Source organism: Lampetra fluviatilis, chromosome 17 (genome assembly GCF_964198595.1).
Source record: "Lampetra fluviatilis chromosome 17, kcLamFluv1.1, whole genome shotgun sequence".
In the NCBI taxonomy this organism is placed as follows: Eukaryota; Metazoa; Chordata; class Hyperoartia; order Petromyzontiformes; family Petromyzontidae; genus Lampetra; species Lampetra fluviatilis.
This window is the reverse complement of record NC_136291.1, coordinates 72,600-95,134: the sequence shown is the minus strand read 5'-3', so window position 1 is coordinate 95,134 and position 22,535 is coordinate 72,600. Positions and strand designations below refer to the sequence as shown.

General features: G+C 48.1%; 1 protein-coding gene across 1 annotated transcript in view; it reads left to right on the top strand.

The window, feature by feature from the left end:
* The first annotated feature begins 10,356 nt into the window (after positions 1 to 10,356).
* Positions 10,357 to 22,535, top strand: part of LOC144936710 (T-box transcription factor TBX20-like) — a 28,798-nt gene continuing 16,619 nt past the window's right edge. Inside the window, 3 exon segments of the mRNA XM_078863845.1 lie at positions 10,357 to 10,380; positions 10,382 to 10,456; positions 10,459 to 10,645. Coding sequence (XP_078719971.1) covers positions 10,357 to 10,380; positions 10,382 to 10,456; positions 10,459 to 10,645 — 286 coding nt within the window.

The following is a 22,535-nucleotide window of genomic DNA, read 5'->3' as shown; positions in this document are numbered from 1 at the left end:
GCCCCAGTCAGCTGATCTGCGGTCACGTGATATGAGCCACACGCGAGTCAGCTGATTTACCGAGCGATCGTCGCTCGTGGTGATTGACGCGTCACCTCAACTGAAATTTGAAGATCACATCGATTATATTGGTAGAAAGACAAAAAATTTAATTGGTTTTCTGTATCGACACAAGCACTGCTTCCCCCCCTATGTTCCGTTTGGAATTGATAAAAGCAACCGTACTGCCTCTACTTGATTACTGTGACATCGTGAATAAATCAGCCCCAAGTACTGTACTGAAGAAGCTTGACTCAATGTATCACTCCGCCTTAAGATTTGCATTGAACTGCCCACGTAGGACTCGCCACTGTGATCTCTACATTGGGTCAAACTTAACATCTCACAATGTTCTACGGCTTGTGCATCAGATCTTATTTATTCATGATGTACTTACAAAAAAATCCGCAGATTACCTGCTGGATCTCCTCTCTGTTTAAAAAAACAAATTTGACCTAAGGTCTTCGCTCATTTACCAGCTTCACATTCCCTATTGCCGCACAAATACTGGAGGACGGGCCTTTGCTATTGATGCCCCCAGGGTCTGGAATGCTATTGCCAATAAACTGCAACTTGAATCACTACATATGAGATCTTCACTCAAAACTGCTCTAGAGGAGTTGTACACCACTAGTTGCCACTGCAATTTAGTGGCCTAAAATACAATGTTTCGCTCCGGAAGATCGCTGCAAAGTATGATTTGTGTTTTGATTTAGTGCGCTGATCTTAAGGGTGCATTGAAAAATGTTGACACTCCGACTGATGCTCCTGCTGTTGTGGAGTGACTTATGCAGCCAGCTATGGCTGCAGGGTTTGGTGGTACATGTTGTTTATGTTGTTTATTGTGAAAATTCGGTCACAGTTCCTATGACCACTGTTTCATTGCTTTTATGGCTTTATTTTGGTGATTTTCGAAAAGTTTTTTGGTTTGGCCATGTTTGTTTGTTGTAGTACAGAGTTAGACTGATGGCCTTAATCTAAGTTGTCTTGTGGTTGTTGTTGTTGGACTTGCATCCCACTGGGATTTTTGCACACAGTGTTGGTGTACGGTGCTTTTTCTGCAATATTTTGCTGTCTTTTCTTGGATTTTCTGTTTGCACTCAGTCACATATTCACTTTAAGATAATTTTTTGTTCATGTTTTTTTGTTGCGGTTGCACCCGATTCAAGAGCCGAATGGCTCACAGGGCTATACCTAATAAATGAACTTGAACTTGAGCAGTGGACGGCTGTGTGAGGGTCACTGTGTGTGTGTGGGTCACTGTGTGTGTGTGCATTAGCCAGTCATCTCGGTCATCTCGGTCAGTCGACCCGTGGCACCTGGGTCTGCCCCGTGACCTGCCAGCGGGCGTTCGACACTTCACGTGGCCTCAAGGTGCACTTGTCCTGGCACAAGCGTCGTAGTGACATCACCGCCACTTAGTGGCGAATGGCGGTTGTTGTTGTTGTGTGTGTGGGTCACTGTGTGTGTGTGTGGGTCACTGTGTGTGTGTGGGACCCCCACACACACACAGTGACACACACACACACAGTGACCCACTGTGTGTGTGTGTGTCACTGTGTGTGAGTGTGAGGGTCACTGTGTGTGTGTGTGTGAGGGTCACTGTGTGTGTGTGTGGGGGTCACTGTGTGTGTGTGAGGGTCACTGTGTATGTGTGAGGGTCACTGTGTGTGTGTGAGGGTCACTGTGTGTGGGGGTCACTGTGTGTGTGTGAGGGTCACTGTGTGTGGGGGTCACTGTGTGTGGGTGTCACTGTGTGTGTTGATTGTTACTGTGTGAGGGTCACTGTGTGTGAGTGTGAGGGTCACTGTGTGTGAGTGAGGGTCACTGTGTGTGTGTGGGGGTCACTGTGTGTGTGTGTGGGGGTCACTGTGTGTGGGGGTCACTGTGTGTGGGGGTCACTGTGTGTGTTGATTGTTACTGTGTGAGAGTCACTGTCAGTATATAACAATACTCATTTTGATTTAAAGCTTTCGCAACTGCAGGGATTCATATTCTTGGTTCTTTCGGTAAAGTCACGTAGAAGGGAAATAATAAAATAATATTAATATAAAACCTGATGAAGATTGCTTGTGTTGCAGTCGAAACGTCGTGAGAAAATATTTTTTTTTTCTCTTCTACGTGACTTTACCGAAAGAACCAAGAATATGAATCCCCATTTTCTTCTATGACATGAGACCGGTGTGCGACCAAATGCATCTCACGCAACGCTGAAAAGAAAGCCAGTTCATATTTAACATCACTGAATATAAATACGTGGACAAGGAGAAGATTGCTTCAGTCGTAACGTTTATCACAAGATTCACAATGCAAAGCGTAAATATAAATGCGTCGTAAGGTGTGTCACGTAAATAGAACGCGGCATGTTCTTGTTGACGTGACACACCTTACTCGTTGACTGTCGGGTGGTGGCGGGTTTAACGACACATTTATATTTACGCGATCTAACCCAAAAACCGATAACATTGTAGTTGTTTTGTGAAAGTGCTCTAAAACGAGTGTCGAGGCGTGTGTTTGAGTGAGGGTGAGTGGCGAGGGGGTGTGTCGGTGGAGAGAAGTGGCGCTTCTCTTGGCCTGGGTTGCACGCACGCCCTGCCCACTTCTTTAAAAGATACATCATCGAAACACAAATGAAGCACGGGCATTTAAGTACAACTGCTTTGAGTCATCAAAGCGATGTATTTATGTATTTATGTATTAACATTATCATGTTTTAAGGATAGAGAACCAGAGTGGACTGCAGTTAAGGTTAAGAACCACAGATGTAGAGGAATGGTGACGAGATGTGGCTACTCATTTGGGTGCAGCGAGCGAGCGATACGCGTGGTGTTTGTGTGAGTGACCTCAATTAAATATCGAAAGGGCCTTGCCGTTGCAACAACTAGACAGCAATTAGGGTGGAGGTGACAGGGCGGGTAGCGAGAGCAAGTAGCGGCAGGGATAGAACGACTGCGCCCGTCTCCAGGGGCCGGGTGGGAGGCGCAGCGCGACTCCGAGTCGAGCGCCGTGCCCCCCCCCGTGGATCACGGCAGCGGCAGCTGGAGCAGCTAGAGCAGCTGCTGCTGCTGCTGGAGCAGCTGCAGCTGCTGCTGAAGCAGTTGCTGCTGCTGCTGGAGCAGCTGCTTCTGCTGCTGGAGCAGCTGCAGCTGCTGCTGAAGCAGTTGCTGCTGCTGCTGGAGCAGCTGCTTCTGCTGCTGGAGCAGCTGCTGCTGCTGGAGCAGTTGCTGCTGCTGCTGGAGCAGCTGCTGCTGCTGCTGCTGGAGCAGCTGCTTCTGCTGCTGGAGCAGCTGCTGCTGCTGCTGGAGCAGCTGCTGCTGCTGCTGGAGCAGCTGCTTCTGCTGCTGGAGCAGCTGCTTCTGCTGCTGGAGCAGCTGCTTCTGCTGGAGCAGCTGCTGCTGCTGGAGCAGCTGCTGCTGCTGCTGGAGCAGCTGCTTCTGCTGGAGCAGCTGCTGCTGCTGCTGGAGCAGCTGCTTCTGCTGCTGGAGCAGCTGCTTCTGCTGCTGGAGCAGCTGCTTCTGCTGGAGCAGCTGCTGCTGCTGGAGCAGCTGCTGCTGCTGCTGGAGCAGCTGCTTCTGCTGGAGCAGCTGCTGCTGCTGCTGGAGTGATTGATGCCGATGACGAGTTGTGTTTCCTCTTTGTTCTTTGTCACCGCAACTTAAATGTCTTAAGATAACATTTTGGCGCTTGCAACGCCATCACCCCAAGAAGAAGAACAGAAACGGAGCCAAGGCAGGGAGCGCGTGCACGAGGACGCCCCCCGCGTGTGGACGGGGCGATGGTCGCGCCGTGTGCGCGTCCCACACTCACACTCCTGTGGCATTGCGAGACCCTGGGGGGAGGGGGGCCTTCATCCAGTCGTTGATTGATCATGGCTGGTGATGATGATGTCATTTTGTCAGTTGCAAAAGTATGGGCTGGATTATTAGATTACTCGGTGTCGCTTGCGTCGGGGACGTGTTTCACGGAGACTTTGGTAACTGTCCATGAAACAAACGCGATATGAGGCAAGTGCGTCAAAAAATGGTGGCAAAACGTCATCATTTATAAAACATGATCTGCATATATTTGAAAAAACGGGAAAGATGTTTCGAGAACTCAAAACGGTTTAGGAAATTAAATTAAAAACAGAAAGACAGATTAATTGTTTGATAATTTTACACAGGACACATTCGTGTCTGTTTTATCCGAAACATCATAAGACACGGGACTGTAACTTGCCATCTCTGACAATACACGTGAAATGGATCCTGGGTTTGACCTTTTGCGTCTCATCAGCAGTCAGTTTTGTAAATTACGGACCAATCTATTTGCCCTCTCCCCGCTCTCTAGAACAATTACCTGCGATGCGTGCCTGCTTATGATAACCCTCTCTACGCGTTATAAGGCACCATGCGACTCGCAATCCCGACATGGCCAAGTCTCTTGACTCACCCCGCCTCTCTTGACGACTCAGCGATATGAATGGTTACATCGCCGTTAATCGATGGACAGGTAGTGTAAGGCGAGGTAAAGTGTGGGTACGCCTACCTCACGTTTGGCCAGTGTGTAGTAGAAGCAATACCCGCGAGAATTCCTCCAGCAGTGGCGTGAGCGGCAGTTGCAGGACCTTTTCCTTTTTTAGTTGCAAAACGCATCGCATACACAGACGGAAGACGTATTCTAGGAGATCCATGTTTTAGAACGAGTTCCTGTGTCTGAATGTAGCCGACCAGGCAAGCTAGAGCGAGTGGTCCGCAATCGGAAGGTTGCGAGTTAAAATCCCGGTTGGGGGTTGCCTCAGTCATTCAAAATGAGTACCACTTCGTGAGGCGTCGACAGTGGATGTCCCAGGGATAGACTCTCCTCCATGTGAAGGTGGAATTTCGAGCACTGGCTCAGGGCTGCAAACAGGAGGCGAGCACCAATGGTCACTTGAGCAGGACATCACCCGCATTTCCTTCAACGTTCCACGGCACAAGGTTGTGCACCACCATGTCCCCTGTCTCTGCCGGGTGGCACGCACTCGCGTATCCGCTGTTCTGGCGCCGCGCTGTCGTGCACAGCACAGACGCCGGGTGCACATCGCCTTGAGTGCAGGCGAGGCCTCGTGTTCCCCGCGGTGTCGCGCGTGGTGTTCTTGTGTCATGTGCATCAGGTGGGTGCGGGCTGAGTAGATTTGCATTGATTGGAATGTCAGTGGCATAATGGCCCCGCGTCGCTGTTCTGACACATCCCCTTGTGTAAGTGCGAGGCGAGGGTCAAGGCGTGTGGTATCAGGGGGTCACGCGGGTGGCACGCGGCGAGGAGCGCGTAGCGAGAGCGCGCACGCACATCTTTGGCATTACCTCTCTGGGCAGTTGCCTTCTCGCTCAGAAGTCATCATCCCCCTCTCCATGCACCTCCCAGGTCCATCTCCGCCCTCCCCCTGCATGCTCCCTGCACGCGACAGTAATCTGATCACGGTCCGCGATGCCATTTAATCAGTACGCCTCCTAATCGGATCCGAGCCCCACCGACCCTCGCTTCAGCTCCGAAATCGAGTTATGGCGCAGACGCGCCCCACGTCGCGATACTTCATCTGCTAATGTGCACGCGGCGGCGTGACCCGGGCCACTGTGCCCCGTCGCGCGCTCTGCTCCCCCAGGTCCCCGTTTGACATCGGAGCCGCTCTCCGCTCCGAGTGGCTGCGCTACTCAGCGGCGCTTCATGTCGTCACCGCTCCGGCCGGAGGCCGAGGCCTGGTCACAGGAGCACACAGGTCCCCTCCCAGGGAGGCCGATCCCTCCCCCCCCCGTCTCAGTCGTCGCTGACGAGCCGCAAGGAATGCAGCTCCACGCCGTGGCAGCGCGGGTCTCCCACCGACTGTTACCAAACATCTGAGACGTGGCTTAACGTGTCACTTGTGTAACATGTATGTGGGGATATTCGGTTGTATACAGGTGTGTATTGTTATGCATACAGGTGTGTTGTGTTATGCATATAGGTGTATATTGTGTTATGCATACAGGTGTGTTGTGTTATGCTTTCAATGCCTCTACCAGAGGAATTTCCATCTGGTACAGATACAATGGGAGGGTGATTGATGCCTCATTGGTCAATCATGTTACGTATGCGTATAATCTGGTAACTGCTGCTCACTCTGAGGAGTTGGTGACTGCTGCTGAACCTGGAATGTGACGAAGAGGTGGGACCTTACAATCAGCCCCACAAAAACAAAGCACATATTTGGATATGTTATGCTATCAAACACTGGACCACGTCAACCTTCCATGAGTGATGGGACAGTTGTGGAGAGAGAGTGGAGAAGTTGCCATACCTTGGAAGTGTGCTTATAGCAAGTTTCGGTTTGGCAGGCGAGCGGCATTATACGGTATTTTCATCAGCTGGGTAATGCTGTGTGGAAGCTACCTGGCCTGTCGCTCCATACTAAGTTCCAGGTCTTCTTGTCCAAAGTTATGCCCACCCTTCTCAATGCGTGAGAAACCTGGACCCTTATGATGGAACATCTGCACCGGTTTGAAACATTAAGGTTGGCCTGCCCACGATCCATCCTGGGTTTAACCAGACTGGATTGTGTGATGAGCTCACAGATGATTTAAATATCTGGACACCATCCTATTGGTGAGCTCCTCCGGCAGGCGAGGCTGTGTTGGCTGGGTCATGGAGCCCACATGCCCATCCACCGTATTTTAAAGCAGCATTTGTTTCCCGCATAGAGTGGGGGCTAAACGGGCGTGTCACGGGCTAGAGAAGAGATGGAGTGATGTGGTACAGCGGTGTCAAGATCGACCTATATTGAGGTTTATGAAGGACGCTACTGGGCAGTTGGAGGCAGTCGCCCTCCAACAACAACGGAGGGCGGAGGAGCGACGCTCACAAAGAGCGGAGTGCCTGGCGGGTAAAACGCAGCAAGTTGGCACAGTAGGGGGCACAGGTGGTGCATCTGCCAGTCATGTCAGTCAGGTAACCAATATCACCCGAGTTTCTCCCGTGAACTCGTGTCAGCGAACCTTCGACACTTCACTGTGGCCTCAAGGTGCACCTAGCCTTGTACAAGCACTGGAACTGACGTCAATGCAACTTCGTGGCGAACAACGGCTCTTGTTTTTATTGTGCTATGGGTAGACGTGTGTCTTGTGTTACGTGTACTGTACAGTTGTGTATTGTGTTATGTGTCTAGCTGAGTATAAAGCCTCATGCGAAATCACCCTCAATGCGTCCGATATCGCCATGATCTGGATCTAAGCAGGTTGAGGATGGAATCTCCGCCATAGTTCCACTCGCGCGTGTTCACCACGCAGCCTGCGAGCGCTGCTCTGCTGGGACACTGAGGCGAGGGGGTCTCGGCTCCCAGTCCCCGCCGTGGTAAAGGCCGGGCGGCTCTCCACGCAGAACTCCCGGTAGGTTGTGACTGCAGCGAGTGGGCTTCGTCCGCTTTCTATCGGCTCTGATGCACTTCTGAAAAGCACACCCGATAAATTATACAATGGGAAATATGATGATATTTGATTCAGCTCCCTTGAAAATCTCGCGATGCCGACTTGAGCTTGGCTATGTTTAAAAATGAGAAAGGTAAAACACTCAGGCACCAATGTTGGGTCCCACAATAAGAATTGTAGGTTATTAGGGACCCTTCGAAAGCCCGAGATGTAAACTTTGGGGCGACGGTCCAAAAATATCTGATGCCATTTTGCTTTTGCAGCCTTAACAACCTCCGATTGCAAACTCTAACAGACAGAGCTTGCAAAAGCAAGACACGCACACACTCGGGCCATATGTGTGCTGTACAGAACAGACATCGTCAACAGAGCCAATGGCTTGCCGAGGCGGCAATGCTTTGGAAATCGGCATAGCAGTGCTGGATAAGGGGCAGCCATCTGAGTCGGGCACTCAGCGAGAGGTAATGCGACATTTGTGTTCCCTTCGCCGATCCGCACTGGCTAGCTTGGTAAAGTATGGGCAACCCCCTGCCTTGGGGAGGACTTCATCCAGCAGTGGAATGATCATGGCTTATCGTGGTTGACGCACACACTGAGCCCATACTGGTGTGGAGCTCCCCTGCTCGCTATGGTGCCCATATCTGCAAAAACGAATGGCCACTCGCCGCATCACCAACACCGTCAGCCGTGCCAGTGGCAGCGGTCCATCTCGGCCACCTGAGAGACCGCAGCGCAGCGGAGAGCGCCATCCCAGTGCGCGTCCGGCGCAGCAACAGGGAGACACGCGTCCTGCAGCGGCGCTGCTTGCTACGAGAGGGGCGCACTGATTCCGCACAAGTTCGTGGTTGAAAGCCTGGACGAGAGGCGCGAACTCGGCTCCAGCCACACTGTGGTGGGGTTCGCTTCATGGCCAAGGACGTAAACGTCACGGCCGTGACCCCACAGAGCGAGTCGAGTCTTAGCGATGCAACACCCCTCTCATGTGCAGCGTGAGCGTCAGTGTTGCACGAGCGAGCAGCGGAATGTGAACACCATTGCGTACGGTGACGCGTACGGTCCTCGTGTGTGTAAGGGACACGCGGTATCCTCGATAGTACCTTGTATGTACTGCCGAATCTGTACAACACCAGTTCCAAGAACATGTGAGCATTCGGGACTTCACCAGATAAAGCGAAGCGACTCCTGCTGTGTAAAGCGTTCTCACCAGGTGCTGTGCTCACCAGGTGCTGTACTAACCAGGTGGTGTGTACACCAGGTGATGTGTTCACCAGGTGATGTGTACACCAGGTGCTGTGTTCACCAGGTGCTGTGTACACCAGGTGATGTGTACACCAGCTGCAGTGCTCTCCAGGTGATGTGCTCACCAGGTGATGTGTACACCAGGTGATGTGTTCACCAGGTGATGTGTACACCAGGTGCTGTGTTCACCAGGTGATGTGTACACCAGGTGATGTGTTCACCAGGTGATGTGTACACCAGGTGATGTGTTCACCAGGTGATGTGTACACCAGGTGCTGTGTTCACCAGGTGATGTGTACACCAGGTGATGTGCTCACCAGGTGATGTACTCACCAGGTGATGTGTACACCAGGTGGTGTGTTCACCAGGTGATGTGTACACCAGCTGCAGTGCTCACCAGGTGATGTGCTCACCAGGTGATGTACTCACCAGGTGATGTGCTCACCAGGTGATGTACTCACCAGGTGATGTGTACACCAGGTGGTGTGTTCACCAGGTGATGTGCTCACCAGGTGATGTGCACACCAGGTGATGTGTACACCAGGTGATGTGTTCACCAGGTGATGTGCTCACCAGGTGATGTACTCACCAGGTGATGTACTCACCAGGTGATGTGCTCACCAGGTGATGTGCTCACCAGGTGATGTGTACACCAGGTGATGTGCACACCAGGTGATGTGCTCACCAGCTGCAGTGCTCACCAGGTTCTGTGTACACCAGGTGATGTGTTCACCAGATGGTGTGTACACCAAGTGATGTGTACACCAGGTGATGTGTTCACCAGGTGATGTGTTCACCAGGTGATGTGTACACCAGGTGATGTGCTCACCAGGTGATGTACTCACCAGGTGATGAACTCACCAGGTGATGTGCTCACCAGGTTGTGTGCTCACCAGGTGATGTGCTCACCAGGTTGTGTGCTCACCAGGGGCTGTTCTCACCACACCCTGCGCTGCCGTTGTTCGTGTCCTGACCCGGAGCCTCACCCCGCCTCCCCTGCACCCCCCGTACCCTGCTCCCCGCCCCCTCGAACGTTCTCCCCTTCATTTAAACAGCGGACATCTCTCCCCTGTCACGGGCATTAGCAGCAGTAGCAGAAGTATCATCATCACAAGTAGCACAAGTATCATCGTCGTCATCAGAAGCGGCAGAAACAGAAGGAAAACATCACTATTAATAGCAGTCACGGTATCATCACAATGTCATAAGTAGCAAAAGTGTCATCGTCCTCCTCACCAGTAGCAGGGCATCAAGGTGGTGATCGACACCGCTGATAGGTGCCGCCGCTCCCAGTCTGCGAGTTCCTCTTATTGCCACTGCCGGGAGGACGGTGGCGTCCCATGAGTCGCGGCGACCCGAGCGCGGCGCTATGGACGTGACCCTCCCGCGCGCCGCCGATGGCTGCAGCAAGGCGCAGCTTTCGTCCCGCGCCACCGCCTTCTCCATCGCCGCACTCATGTCGCGCAGCATCATCGGCGGCGGCGGCGGCAGCAAAGAGCAGCGCGAGGCGCCCCGTGAGTGCGCCGCGCGGGCACAGGGAGGAGAGAGGCTCCCAGCAGAAGTCTCAGCGAGGCCCCGCCCGGCTGCAGGGAAATCGCTCCCGCATTTCACGCGCCCGTGGTGATCTCAGTCCGTACAGGTTCTTTTGCGTCTCCTCCGCATGTCGTTGCATTGTGACGATATGCGATTCGAATATTGTAAGAGACGGAGGCGGATCGTCAGCGTTCATCTTGCGTTGTGTTTGGCACTGGGGACGCGTCTCTGTCTGCGCTGCAGAGTCTCGGGGCCACGACCACGCGTGGTGGTGGCATCGCGGACGCGAGTTCTGGAGCTCGCGTTCGCGTCGCCAGAGCGATCAAATCTGTGCATGTCACGCAGGGGCCTCTCACACGTTCGTTGTTGCAGATGGCAGAACTTGTGTAACCTCAAGGTGTGTGCGCGTAACACAGGTGAGTATGTGTGTGTGATACAGGTGTGTGTGTGTGTGTAACATACTGGAGTGTGTGTCTGTGACATACTGGAGTGTGTGTGTGTAACATACTGAAGTGTGTGTGTAACATACTGGAGTGTGTGTAACACAGGAGTGTGTGTGTGTGACATGCAGGAGTGTGTGTGACACAGGAGTGTGTGTGTGTGTAACATGCTAGAGTGTGTGTGTGTGACATGCTGGAGTGTGTGTAACATAGAGCAGTGTGTGTGTAACATAGGGGTTTACGTGAACAGTGACAGGAATATTTTTAGATTATTGAAAGGTGCGTCTGTTACTCAATAGCTACTGTTATGTAACTATTCATATGCCTATTTAAAAAACTGTCCATCAAAAAACATTTATCATTTAATTGTCATCAGCGCGCGAATGGGATAAAGTGCAGTCTCCAACTTGTATTCACTTTGGCCTCTCTAAGCGCGATGAGCAAGGACCATTGTCCGAAACGTCGCCAATAATGTGTACACTCGATAGGGTCCACTGGTAAGGCATGTGCGGTCTGCAAAATAGCGCGATAGCATGATCATCGTGCATGATCATCGTGCATGATCATAGTGCATGATCATCGTGCATCATCATAGTGCATGATCATCGTGCATGATCATAGTTCATGATCATAGTGCATGATCATAGTGCATGATCATAGTGCATGATCATCGTGCATGATCATAGTGCATGATCATAGTGCATGATCATAGTGCATGATCATCGTGCATGATCATCGTGCATGATCATAGTGCATGATCATAGTGCATGATCATAGTGCATGATCATCGTGCATGATCATCGTGCATGATCATCGTGCATGATCATAGTGCATGATCATAGTGCATGATCATAGTGCATGATCATCGTGCATGATCATAGTGCATGATCATAGTGCATGATCATCGTGCATGATCATAGTGCATGATCATAGTGCATGATCATCGTGCATGATCATCGTGCATGATCATAGTGCATGATCATAGTGCATGATCATAGTGCATGATCATAGTGCATGATCATCGTGCATGATCATAGTGCATGATCATAGTGCATGATCATCGTGCATGATCATCGTGCATGATCACAGTGCATGATCATAGTGCATCATTTGTGGCGTGAGCTGCAGGTAAGGCTGGAAGTACAATAACAGCACGACAATAATTATTCAATAAAATAATACAATAACATCGTGAAATAGGATTTGAGAAACCAATGGTCACAGCATAACAACGACGTTGCGTCCCCTCTCTTGGGGGGAACTCGTGGCGAGACGAGCCGCGGGGTGTGCGGCGCGAGCGGCGCTCGGGAGACGAGGCCCCCGCGACCTGCGTCTCGAGACGGTGCCCCCCCCCCCCCCCCCCCCCACTGCGGGGCGCCTGGCGATGCCATCGTCGGCGTCGCTCCCGCAGCGTCTGTCCCTACCGCTGACCGGTGTCTCGCAAATGCCCGTTTGTTGATGCTGAGGTTCAAGTGTTCAACCTTGTGAAAACTCAAGTAACCAGGATTGTCTCTTTTGCAAGAGTGACTTGGGCCTCCAAAATTACAAAAGCAATCCATTAAATTGATACAATTAAGCAAATACAAAATTTGTGTAAAAAATCACGAATAAATGAAAACATTCTGCGTGTTGCTACAGTGTGGTTGATAATTTGAGTAGGGAGCAGTAGTGTAGCGGTTCCCGCTCACGGCCAACACCAGTGACCATTATCTTAACCGGTCTTGGGCCTCCCCTAGGTCGACTCAGCCTCAAATGAGTACTTGGTGTGGTGTGTAAACATCGCTCTCACTGGGGAGACAAAGGCGATCGGGGCGTGGTGCTGGCCACCTAACCCTTCGCGTGATGTTCCGGCCTTCATCGGTGATCGCTAACAGCACTTTCCCCAATAGTCTGGTAAATGCTATCGGGCGATATTTTAAGTAAACGTAGTCTTTTAGAGTTTACAGAGTTCTGATTTTATGCATTATTGTATTCAGTATACACGTGCGGTCTATATTACCTGCGCATTTAAATTCATTTAGAATATGAATCATTGATTTATTTCAAAACGCAAGTGTAGACAACGATACAATTGTATTTGAGTTGGGAAGGTGTTGGGGTCACTATAGCGGGCGCCGAGATGGCGAAATGTTCACTACCTCGCCTGGTATACAGGAGGTCGCGGGTTCGATCCCAGCCCTGATGCCTGCTGCTGTATATTTGGAGCTTGCATGTCTCTCCTCGTGGTCGCGTAAATTTCCGCCGGGTCCTCCGGTTTCCCCATCCACGTTTAGATACATGCGCTCAGAGCATTTGGCCGCTAAACATTTCCAAACAAGCCACTTCGTTAAGCTATAATTTGTGTTAGCCAGGTCGCTTCTAAAAAATAGCTATAGAGCTTAGTGGTCCTAACCTGGTAAAATAGAATTGTTTAGTAGTTACGGCATTTACGGACAGTCACGTTACGCTCCGCAGATAGCTCATACCGAGCAAGGGCTTCAGTGTGTGTTGGGTGTAATATCCGATGTCAATAACTTCGGATATTACAGTCAACATTACGAAACCTGCGACTCTGCAGTCGAATCGCATCACGGACGGTCTCCCAGAGAGCACATGCCAATGTGATTTACGCAAACGTTACACATCTATGGGACCTTTTAAACATTCTATAATCACAAACATTAAGATGCCTGGGAAATGGCAGAAGAAAAGTGGCCGGGATTTCCATCTTGAATAAACGGCTGATAATATCGTATTGGCAACACTCCTGTGGACTGTCTGCAACGTCGCGTCTGCGTGAGCTTGGCGCGAAAATCAAAAAGTGATAAAACAGCAAACTGACTGGACTTGGACCCGTGTACTTATCACCAGAGGTGGGACAAAGTCATTGTTATGCAAGTCCAAGTCGAGTCGCAAGTCATCAAATTCATGACTCGAGTCTGACTCGAGTCCAAGTCACATGACTCGAGTCCACATCTCAGAGGTGGGACAAAGTCATTGTTATGCAAGTCCAAGTCGAGTCGCAAGTCATCAAATTCATGACTCGAGTCTGACTCGAGTCCAAGTCACATGACTCGAGTCCACACCTCTGCTTATCACGTAGTCGATGAGATGCCCAGGGTAGTACGTGAGTTACTCACTGTCTTGCGTGTATGGTTTCTGATTGTTTTATGGACAGACTCGCCCCCACCATATGAATGTGGAATTTCAACCACTATGTCAAGGCTGTTACCAGGAGATGAACACCGCCTCAATGCTCGTTTGAGTAGAACATCACTTCGACTTGGCACATGATCTGTTCTGAAACATATTGACGTTCAGCAATGCTTTCAGTTCCGTGATTTCGTGTTGTCTTATATTGGTGCAGTGTACAGTTGGTATATTATATATTCGGAGATATTTATTTCGATTATAGTTGACATACGAAGGAACATTAAATGTTATTCATGTGTATTTGTACATTGGTATCGTTTTAATAGTATCTGTATATATAGTTTGCGTAAATAACTCAAACCTCTGCTGAATGAAGAACCTCCCCACACCGTGTCGGTCGAACTGTAGCAGTCTGACCATACTTCACCATGCTCGCCAGTGCTCGCCTCCTGTGTTAGCCGTGGCTGGGAATCTAACTCAGGACACGGGGTTCATAAATCACTGTCTACGTCGCTACATTATGCAAATACTTTTAACCACGTAATCGTTGAAGGAAAGTAGGCTTGGGCAGGACACGTCCCTAGATTGGATGGCAATGGTCAGCAATGATAACGGAGCGGACGCAAAGGAATAGAACGCATCCGAGAGGACGCACACCGAGGAGACAGAGGAATGAGGTCAGTTCATGTTGGATAGAGAGTGGCATCGCAGGATCGTAAGATGTGCCAGAGGTTGGGAAGGCCTTCATCCAGCAGTGGGTTCGCCATGGCCAATAATGGCGATTGTCTCCTGTTTAGTTTCAGGGAGCTTCCAGAGATGAAGAGGAAATGCAATAGCCATTCAAGCACAACGATCCGATTTGGCAGGCCACGATTGGCGATATACACGCAGGGTATGACACCTTCGGGCGCAGAGTCGTAGTTGTTCATGCAGCGTACGGAGCAGCTGGCCAACAGGATGGTTATGCTGGACTCATGAGTCTTAACAACAATCAAACCACCAAACAGTTGCTCTGTTGCGTTAATTAAAGATGCTACAATATCGGCAACGTGGAGACTGCGTGGAGGTTGTGTCGCGTGGCGACTGCTGAATACGACGCCGCCGCCGTCGACATCATCGTCCTGATGTAAGTTCTATACGTCTCGTCTGGATATATTATTGTTCTGTTGTATATGTCTTGTTTGTAAGTGGTAGTATTTGTGTTTATATTTGTATCATTTGTATGTATTGCACATGTATGGCATTTTTATAAAGTATTTTATTACCATTGTATGATATATGCATAATTTGTATATATTAATGATTTAAAAGTGTATTGTTTTATCTGGCTAGAATGTGGCATTGATTTAATGTTGTTGTACCTGGCGATGCCGGTCGCTTAGAGCCTCGGAGCTGGAGGCGACTCGCGCGCTCTCTGCTGAGAATCAGTCGAGTAGCTGCCATTCAAGTCCACACCGTATTGGGTTGCTTGTATCAAAAGCGTGTCGAAAAGAAAGTATTTAATGGGTGTGTATTACTTGCTATGTATTATGCATGGTTCATGAACACGGTCATTACCGAAACATAGACCACTGAAGACGAGTGTGTAAAGAAGTATAGATAGATGGCCCGCTTGTAATGAACACAGAGATAGAAAGACGAACATGGATTTGAGAATATACACAGGCCAATCATATCATCCAAACTATTAAGAAAAGCGGGCTTGGGTAGGACACTTCGCTTGAAGGGATGATGGACGATGGTCAGGAATAGTAGCGGAGCGGCAGCCGAGCAGCGGTACGCATCCGAAAGGAGGTCGCGTGGAGGTAGAGCGATGAGTTCAAGTGCAGGGTCGGGGCCAATTGTTTCATCGGCTCGCCATGAGGAAATGGGACCGCCTTGGTGGGAGGCCTTTATCCAGCAGCGGGTTGATCGGCGTTCGCGGGAACGCGGAACGGCACTCGGCAGTGCGAGCACGATAGCTGCGGCTACTGTTGAGACCACGATGTTTTAATTTTAGAACTTTCGTGACTGCAGGAATTATCATTTGTTTCTTTCGGTTAAGTCACGTCTAAAGATAAAATAATAAATTAAATTAAATAATAGAATACGACGTTTCGATTGCAACACAAGCAATCATCATCAGGTATAATGAAATAGCGACATAAAATCTAACCAGAAAACTATAGACAGACATATTAGCAGACAGATATCACCAAGATACATAGCGAGAGCAACACAGGTAACAGAGAGGGGTGATCGTCTCTGTGTGGTGGCCTTAAATAGACAGAGGGGGGGGCGGAGGCAGAGAGAGGGAGGAGGGTTAGAGAAAAAATTAGCATATCAATGGGTGGTCAACAGACGTGGTGCTGCGAATGCGATGGCACGGCAAGCAAGCCTGAAAATCAGGAGAAGGACACACTAAAATTAAATAACCTAGTAAAATATCGAAATGTAATGTAATACAACACAGAGGGTCGGTCAACACACAATTATTTAATTTAATTTATTATTTTATCTTTAGACGTGACTTAACCGAAAGAAACAAATAATAATTCCTGCAGTCACGAAAGTTCTAAAATTAAGATTGAACCACTTCTACGGGGAAGTTTTAAGCTTATCTTTTTTCTCTCTCTCTGGCGACTTGTTTTCTCTGCCTGTGTCCTCTCTTTAGATTGTTCACACTTAAATTCTAACTTAGCAATCTTTGAAATACGTAATCAACCAGGCTATGCGTTAATTGTGTGTTGACCGACCCTCTGTGTTGTATTACATTACATTTCGATATTTTACTAGGTTATTTAATTTTAGTGTGTCCTTCTCCTGATTTTCAGGCTTGCTTGCCGTGCCATCGCATTCGCAGCACCACGTCTGTTGACCACCCATTGATATGCTAATTTTTTCTCTAACCCTCCTCCCTCTCTCTGCCTCCGCCCCCCCCTCTGTCTATTTAAGGCCACCACACAGAGACGATCACCCCTCTCTGTTACCTGTGTTGCTCTCGCTATGTATCTTGGTGATATCTGTCTGCTAATATGTCTGTCTATAGTTTTCTGGTTAGATTTTATGTCGCTATTTCATTATACCTGATGATGATTGCTTGTGTTGCAATCGAAACGTCGTATTCTATTATTTAATTTAATTTATTATTTTATCTTTAGACGTGACTTAACCGAAAGAAACAAATAACCACGATGTTTGCTTTTGTTTGCTAACGTCATTTTCCAACGATACTGCTGTTGTAATGTCCTAGCTTTAAACTCTTCAAACTGTTGTTGACGTAGAGCTTTGTTGATACTGTAGTATCGTCTTCTTGGTTCTTTCGGTAAAGTCACGTAGAAGGGAAGTAATAAATAATAAAAATAAAACATAATAAAATAAAATAATTCTCACGACGTTTCGGCTACAACGCAAGCAGCCGTCTTCAGATGAAGAATGAGACACTGCCAAGCTAGGAGCTTATATATAAGCTGGGTTGGAGGTGGAAGAAGAGCGCCTTAACAAAAAGAGTCGCTCTTCTTCCACCTCCAACCCAGCTTATATATAAGCTCCTAGCTTGGCAGTGTCTCATTCTTCACCTGAAGACGGCTGCTTGCGTTGTAGCCGAAACGTCGTGAGAATTATTTTATTTTATTATGTTTTATTTTAATTATTTTATAACTTCCCTTCTACGTGACTTTACCGAAAGAACCAAGAAGATGAATCCCTGCAGTCACGAAAGCTTTAAATCGAAAATAAACTGTAGTATCGCTTGTGTAGTGAGATAGAACGGTCACTACTGTGTTGGCCCGTACGAGGGCTGGGGGCCCCAAGGGGGTGCCTGGGGGGTCACGTGCTGGAGGGATCCGGACCTTCCCAGAGGTGGGGGAAGTGAGGCGTGTCCTGGGAAGGGAGGCGTGGCCTGAAGAGAGCCAGCCACACCGGGGCGGAGCCAGCCACGCCAAACCAGATATAAGCGTGGTGTGAACGCAGAGCGAGGCTGTTGTACTGTACTCCAAAGTGAAGACATCATCGGTCGTCAAGTCCCGAGTCGTCGTCCTGGGCCAGGCAGGCCGTTGCCTGCCTGGTCCAGTCTGTGTCGTGTTCCAGAGTGTTAGTGAGTTGAGGAAGGTGGTCACCACCTTATGTACAGTGTTATATTACTTACCGTTTAATAAATAGTGTTGCCTCCAAGCTGCGTGTGTGTGCACCTAATTCGAACCCACTACATTTGTATGAATGCACATTCTCTATACGTTACATTTGCACATCAGCTCAGGTAAATTCTGTAAGAACGGGCGGTGTGCACCGTCCAACTTCTAATGCATGTATGACAGGGTGCGATATATTCATAGAATACATGCGTATTGTACGAATGCATACTTTATAAGTACCCAGGTCATTCTTGCAAATAAGGCTCAGCCTACATGGTTAAACAAACTAAACGTGAAACTTGAAACTCTATACTTAAAATGATTGTATACATGTCATTACGCATTCGTTGTGTATGTGTGAATCGACACCCTGGACACCTTTGCAGACAAGATATTCCATCTCATGAACATTTCCATGTGAAATACTGGAATTTAAAGAATTATGATGATCGACTCGTGCATTCATCGTTACGTAGAGTGCAGCTCCCCGCGTCCGCGTAATGCAACGCCGAGCTCGTCGCGAGTCTGAGTCTAACATTTGATCACAGCTTAATGTTAGCGCATCTTTTACATATGGCATCGTTTTCATTTTGTACGACATTAATGGCGTGTATAGTTTTTGTACAGTGTCATTAACTGTTCTACGAATAATAGATAATATACAGGACAACCATTTGCCAATCCACTGCTTGACGAAACCCTTCGCGCCCCGTGTCAGCGAAGGGGATTTAAGCAAACATCACGCGGGCCACGGGGTGCATTGGCAGGGATCAGCTGCGTAAAACAACTTGAATACAGCATTCCCTTCGCTCCTATTTAATTCACTTCGATATGTAATGAAGATATATATTACCTGAGCTGCTGTTTTTTGCAACTGGCCACAGGAACGATTCAGATGATCGCTCATCGCTGATGTTATCCGTGGCTGGGAATTGAACGCATGTAGCCCGGTTAATTGTGCAGTGACAAAACCACTGCGCCACCGCTCGCCCAGTCATTTGGCCAGAGGGTAGAGTTCAGATGCGGTATCGTTTTTGTATCGTATTGGACTTGTACATCATAGTGGTTTAGATGTTTACATTGTACAGTATAGTTTTTTTTATTGTATTTTAATGTACGTATTTCTGTATATGGTACATATAAGTTAAGTAATCAATTACAATGTTCATTATTTCATACTTATTCGTTTAACCGATAAACTGTAATAAGCAAAAAAATTATTATTTGATTTATTTCACAATTTACGTTTTAATAAAATAAAATTAAAATAAAATATAAAAAAGTGAAAACAACTAAATTAAAGCAGGTGATTTAATTTAGTTTTCACTTTTTATTTTCACCTACGTGACTTTACCGAAAGAACCAAAGAGTATGGATCCTTGCAGTCACGAAAACTTCTAATCTAGAATTTAAGTTTTCATTACTTTTTAAAGAAAATCGAATATTACGTTTTCTGAAATTCAATAAAACTTCATCTTTATTTTAAGAAATGTTTAACTCATGTATTTGAATAGTTTTTAATTGGAATATTCATTTAATGAAGACCATTTTTTTTTTTACAAATTGAATAGAATCATCTTTATTCTATTATTTTAATAATTTTATATTAACAGTACAGGTTGTGCAGTACAGTACTACACAGGAGATCCTTGAATATCGCAAGGGGTAAATAAATAAAAATGCTGCGAAAGTCAAAACCATGATATTCAATACTTAAGCCTTAGCTAAATAATGGGGTTAGGTCCACGGCAACAAAAATAGACACCACAATTGAAATACGTATTGTATGCCAAATAAACTAAACACTGAATTTAAATAAACGTGTAACACCCCTATCAAAGAAATATCCCCACATAATAAATAACGACGATGATGATCCTAAGCGGTTGTGTGTGTGTTTGCCGGGAGTGGGCAGCGGCATTGCAACGGTTAGGGGGCCTTCCAATCCTATAGAACGGCCGATATTTAATCCACGCAGAAACGATCAAGGATTCATCATATTCACGTGTTTAAGCAAACAAATAGTCCACCGCCGGCTGCATTAAATAATTAAGTTGCGTACCTTGGCCACTTTTTTTGCCGAGCTGCGTGATAGCTGCAGTCACGGGTACGGTGGCATACAAGTGACACCTCTCCCACAATCCTATTTCTCCGGGTCGTACTTGTCTGACAGCTAAATAATCTGAACTGTGGCTCCTTTGAAGGCCAATGTAGACAAATTATTATCAAAGCTTCACCCCCCCCCCTGTTTCCTATGCGTACGTGCATTGTCAGTAGACCCCCCCATACGCAAGCGAACGCATTTGGGTTAACCCACCCCTCCCCCATCCATGCGTACGTACTAAATTGATGGCCCCTAGCGCCCTGCGCTACGAAATCGGCGACCCGAGTTCGATTTCCACTCATGCCCAACACCAGTGACTATCTGAATCGGTCCTGGGCCTCCCTAGGTAGATTCAGCCTCAAATTAGTACCTGGTGCGATATGTAAACATCGCCACAGGGGAGACAAAGGCGGGCGGGCGTGGTGCTGTCCCTCCACCCGTCCGTGTGACGTGCCGGCCTTCATAGGTGCTCGCCAATAGCACTTGCCCCAACAGTCTGTTAAGGCTATACGGGGGTTATTTTCCTTTGTCCGCGAAAGGCTTGCACAGCACAGTTTGAGGTGCCACTGGCTGCCTCGCGTCCCTCGCCAACGGTATCAGCCAATGGCACGGAACTTCCAACTAAAGTTTACCCGCAAAAGGCCAAAACGAACCCCCGTAGAAGATACACTGGTATACGACGTATCCCGCGACAGGTCGAACCCACGAACGAAAAATCCGCGATTTTCAAGGGTTTCCTGCACTGTACTACTTATCTATGAAGCTCTAACTTACCACATTGAAGGCGTTTATAAGGAGGGCCCTGCGTTGGCGTTTTGGTTAATTGTTGGTACAAAGTAAAGAGGGAACTGACGTCTCTACGCGAAGCCACTGCGTACGCGGCAAGCCTCGCGCTCAAAGGGCCGCCGTGCAGATGGCTTGACGAGCCCACTCGACTTGCTACGACTTGTCGTCTCCTAGCTATCCTGACAGCCCAGAAGACTGAAGTTCCTTCGTGGTCTAGAAAAGCTTCGGGGGGTCGTCATGCAGCAGTAGTTTGGTCATGGCTGACGGCGACCATGCTGTTACATATAACACGCGGAGCGTTTCCAGTGAATGAAAGCGAAAATGTATTTTTAAAAAATAATCCACTTTAAAAAGTATCGTTTGTGAATACTATACGTCCTCCTTGATCATTCCAAGTTAATAACGAAACGCCCCGACTTCCCCTGCACTCCCATAGCAGCGCAGTTGACCTTGCGTTCCACCAAAGTTAAAGATCGGTTGTGTTATGAGATGATGACATCATCTTCTTCTTCTTTAGTGCTGCCTAACGGCGTGTGCGACTTCACGATGATATTGGTCCCGGTCTCGCACGGCGTGTAGAGTTTGTGCTGCTGTTGTTAATCGTAGCCATGTTTTGATGTTACTGAGCCATGTCGTTTTTGGCCGTCCTGGTCGTTTTTTCCCTTCGATTTTTCCTTCCAGGATTAGCTTTAATAGCTGGTATTTGTGGTCGTTTCGGGCAATGTGGCCTAGGTAGTAACACTTCCTGCTAATGATGGTCTTCAGCAGTTGCCTGTCAGTGCCCATATCTTGCAGAACTTGTGTATTGGTGGTTTTGGCTGTCCATGGGATTTTCAGCATTCTTCGATACAGCCACATCTCGAAAGCTTCAAGCCTTTTTGTTGCTGTTGTTGTCAATGTCCACGTCTCTACTCCGTACAGCAAAATTGACCAGATGTAGCATTTCAGTGTGCGCAGTTTCAGTGATGTACTCAAGTTGCGGTCTGCAAGGAGTGTTTTCCATTTAATAAATGCTTGCCTTGCTTGTTCAATTCTGCTCTTGATTTCGACTTCATGGTTCAACTGATCGTCAATGATTACACCAAGGTATTTAAATCGGTGTACTTGTTCCAATTTTTCGCTGCCAAGCTTGATTGTCATTTCGCTTGTAGTTCGGCTGACCTTCATAACCTTTGTTTTCTTTTTATTAATTCGTAAGCCCCATATTTGACTCTCTGTGGCAACCTCGTCCAAGATTTGTTGTAGGTCTTGTTCCGAATTGGCCAGCAGTGCAGTGTCGTCGGCATACCTGATGTTGTTGATGTATTGTCCATTGACTTTAATACCAATGTTTTTATCTGCTAGTGTTCGATCAAAAATCTGCTCCGAGTAGATGTTGAAAAGACTGGGTGAAAGTGGGCAGCCTTGTCGTACACCTTTTTGTATTGGTGTTGGATCTGTCAATTCGTTGTCATATCGGAGTTGGGCTGTTTGCTTCCAATAAAGAGCAATGATGAAGTTGATGTCGTTTTTATCTAGTCCCAGTTGTTTTAATAGAGCAGCTAGTCGGTCGTGGTCGACTGAGTCAAAGGCTTTCTCGTAATCTATGAAGCAGATGCACACTTCTTTCTGATGTTCGTAGCATCGCTGTAGTAGTATCTGTAGACAGAAGATTGCTTCTCTTGTGCCTAGTCCTTTGCAGAAGCCAAACTGTGTGTTCTTCAATGCATTTTCGCATGTGGAGCGTATGCGC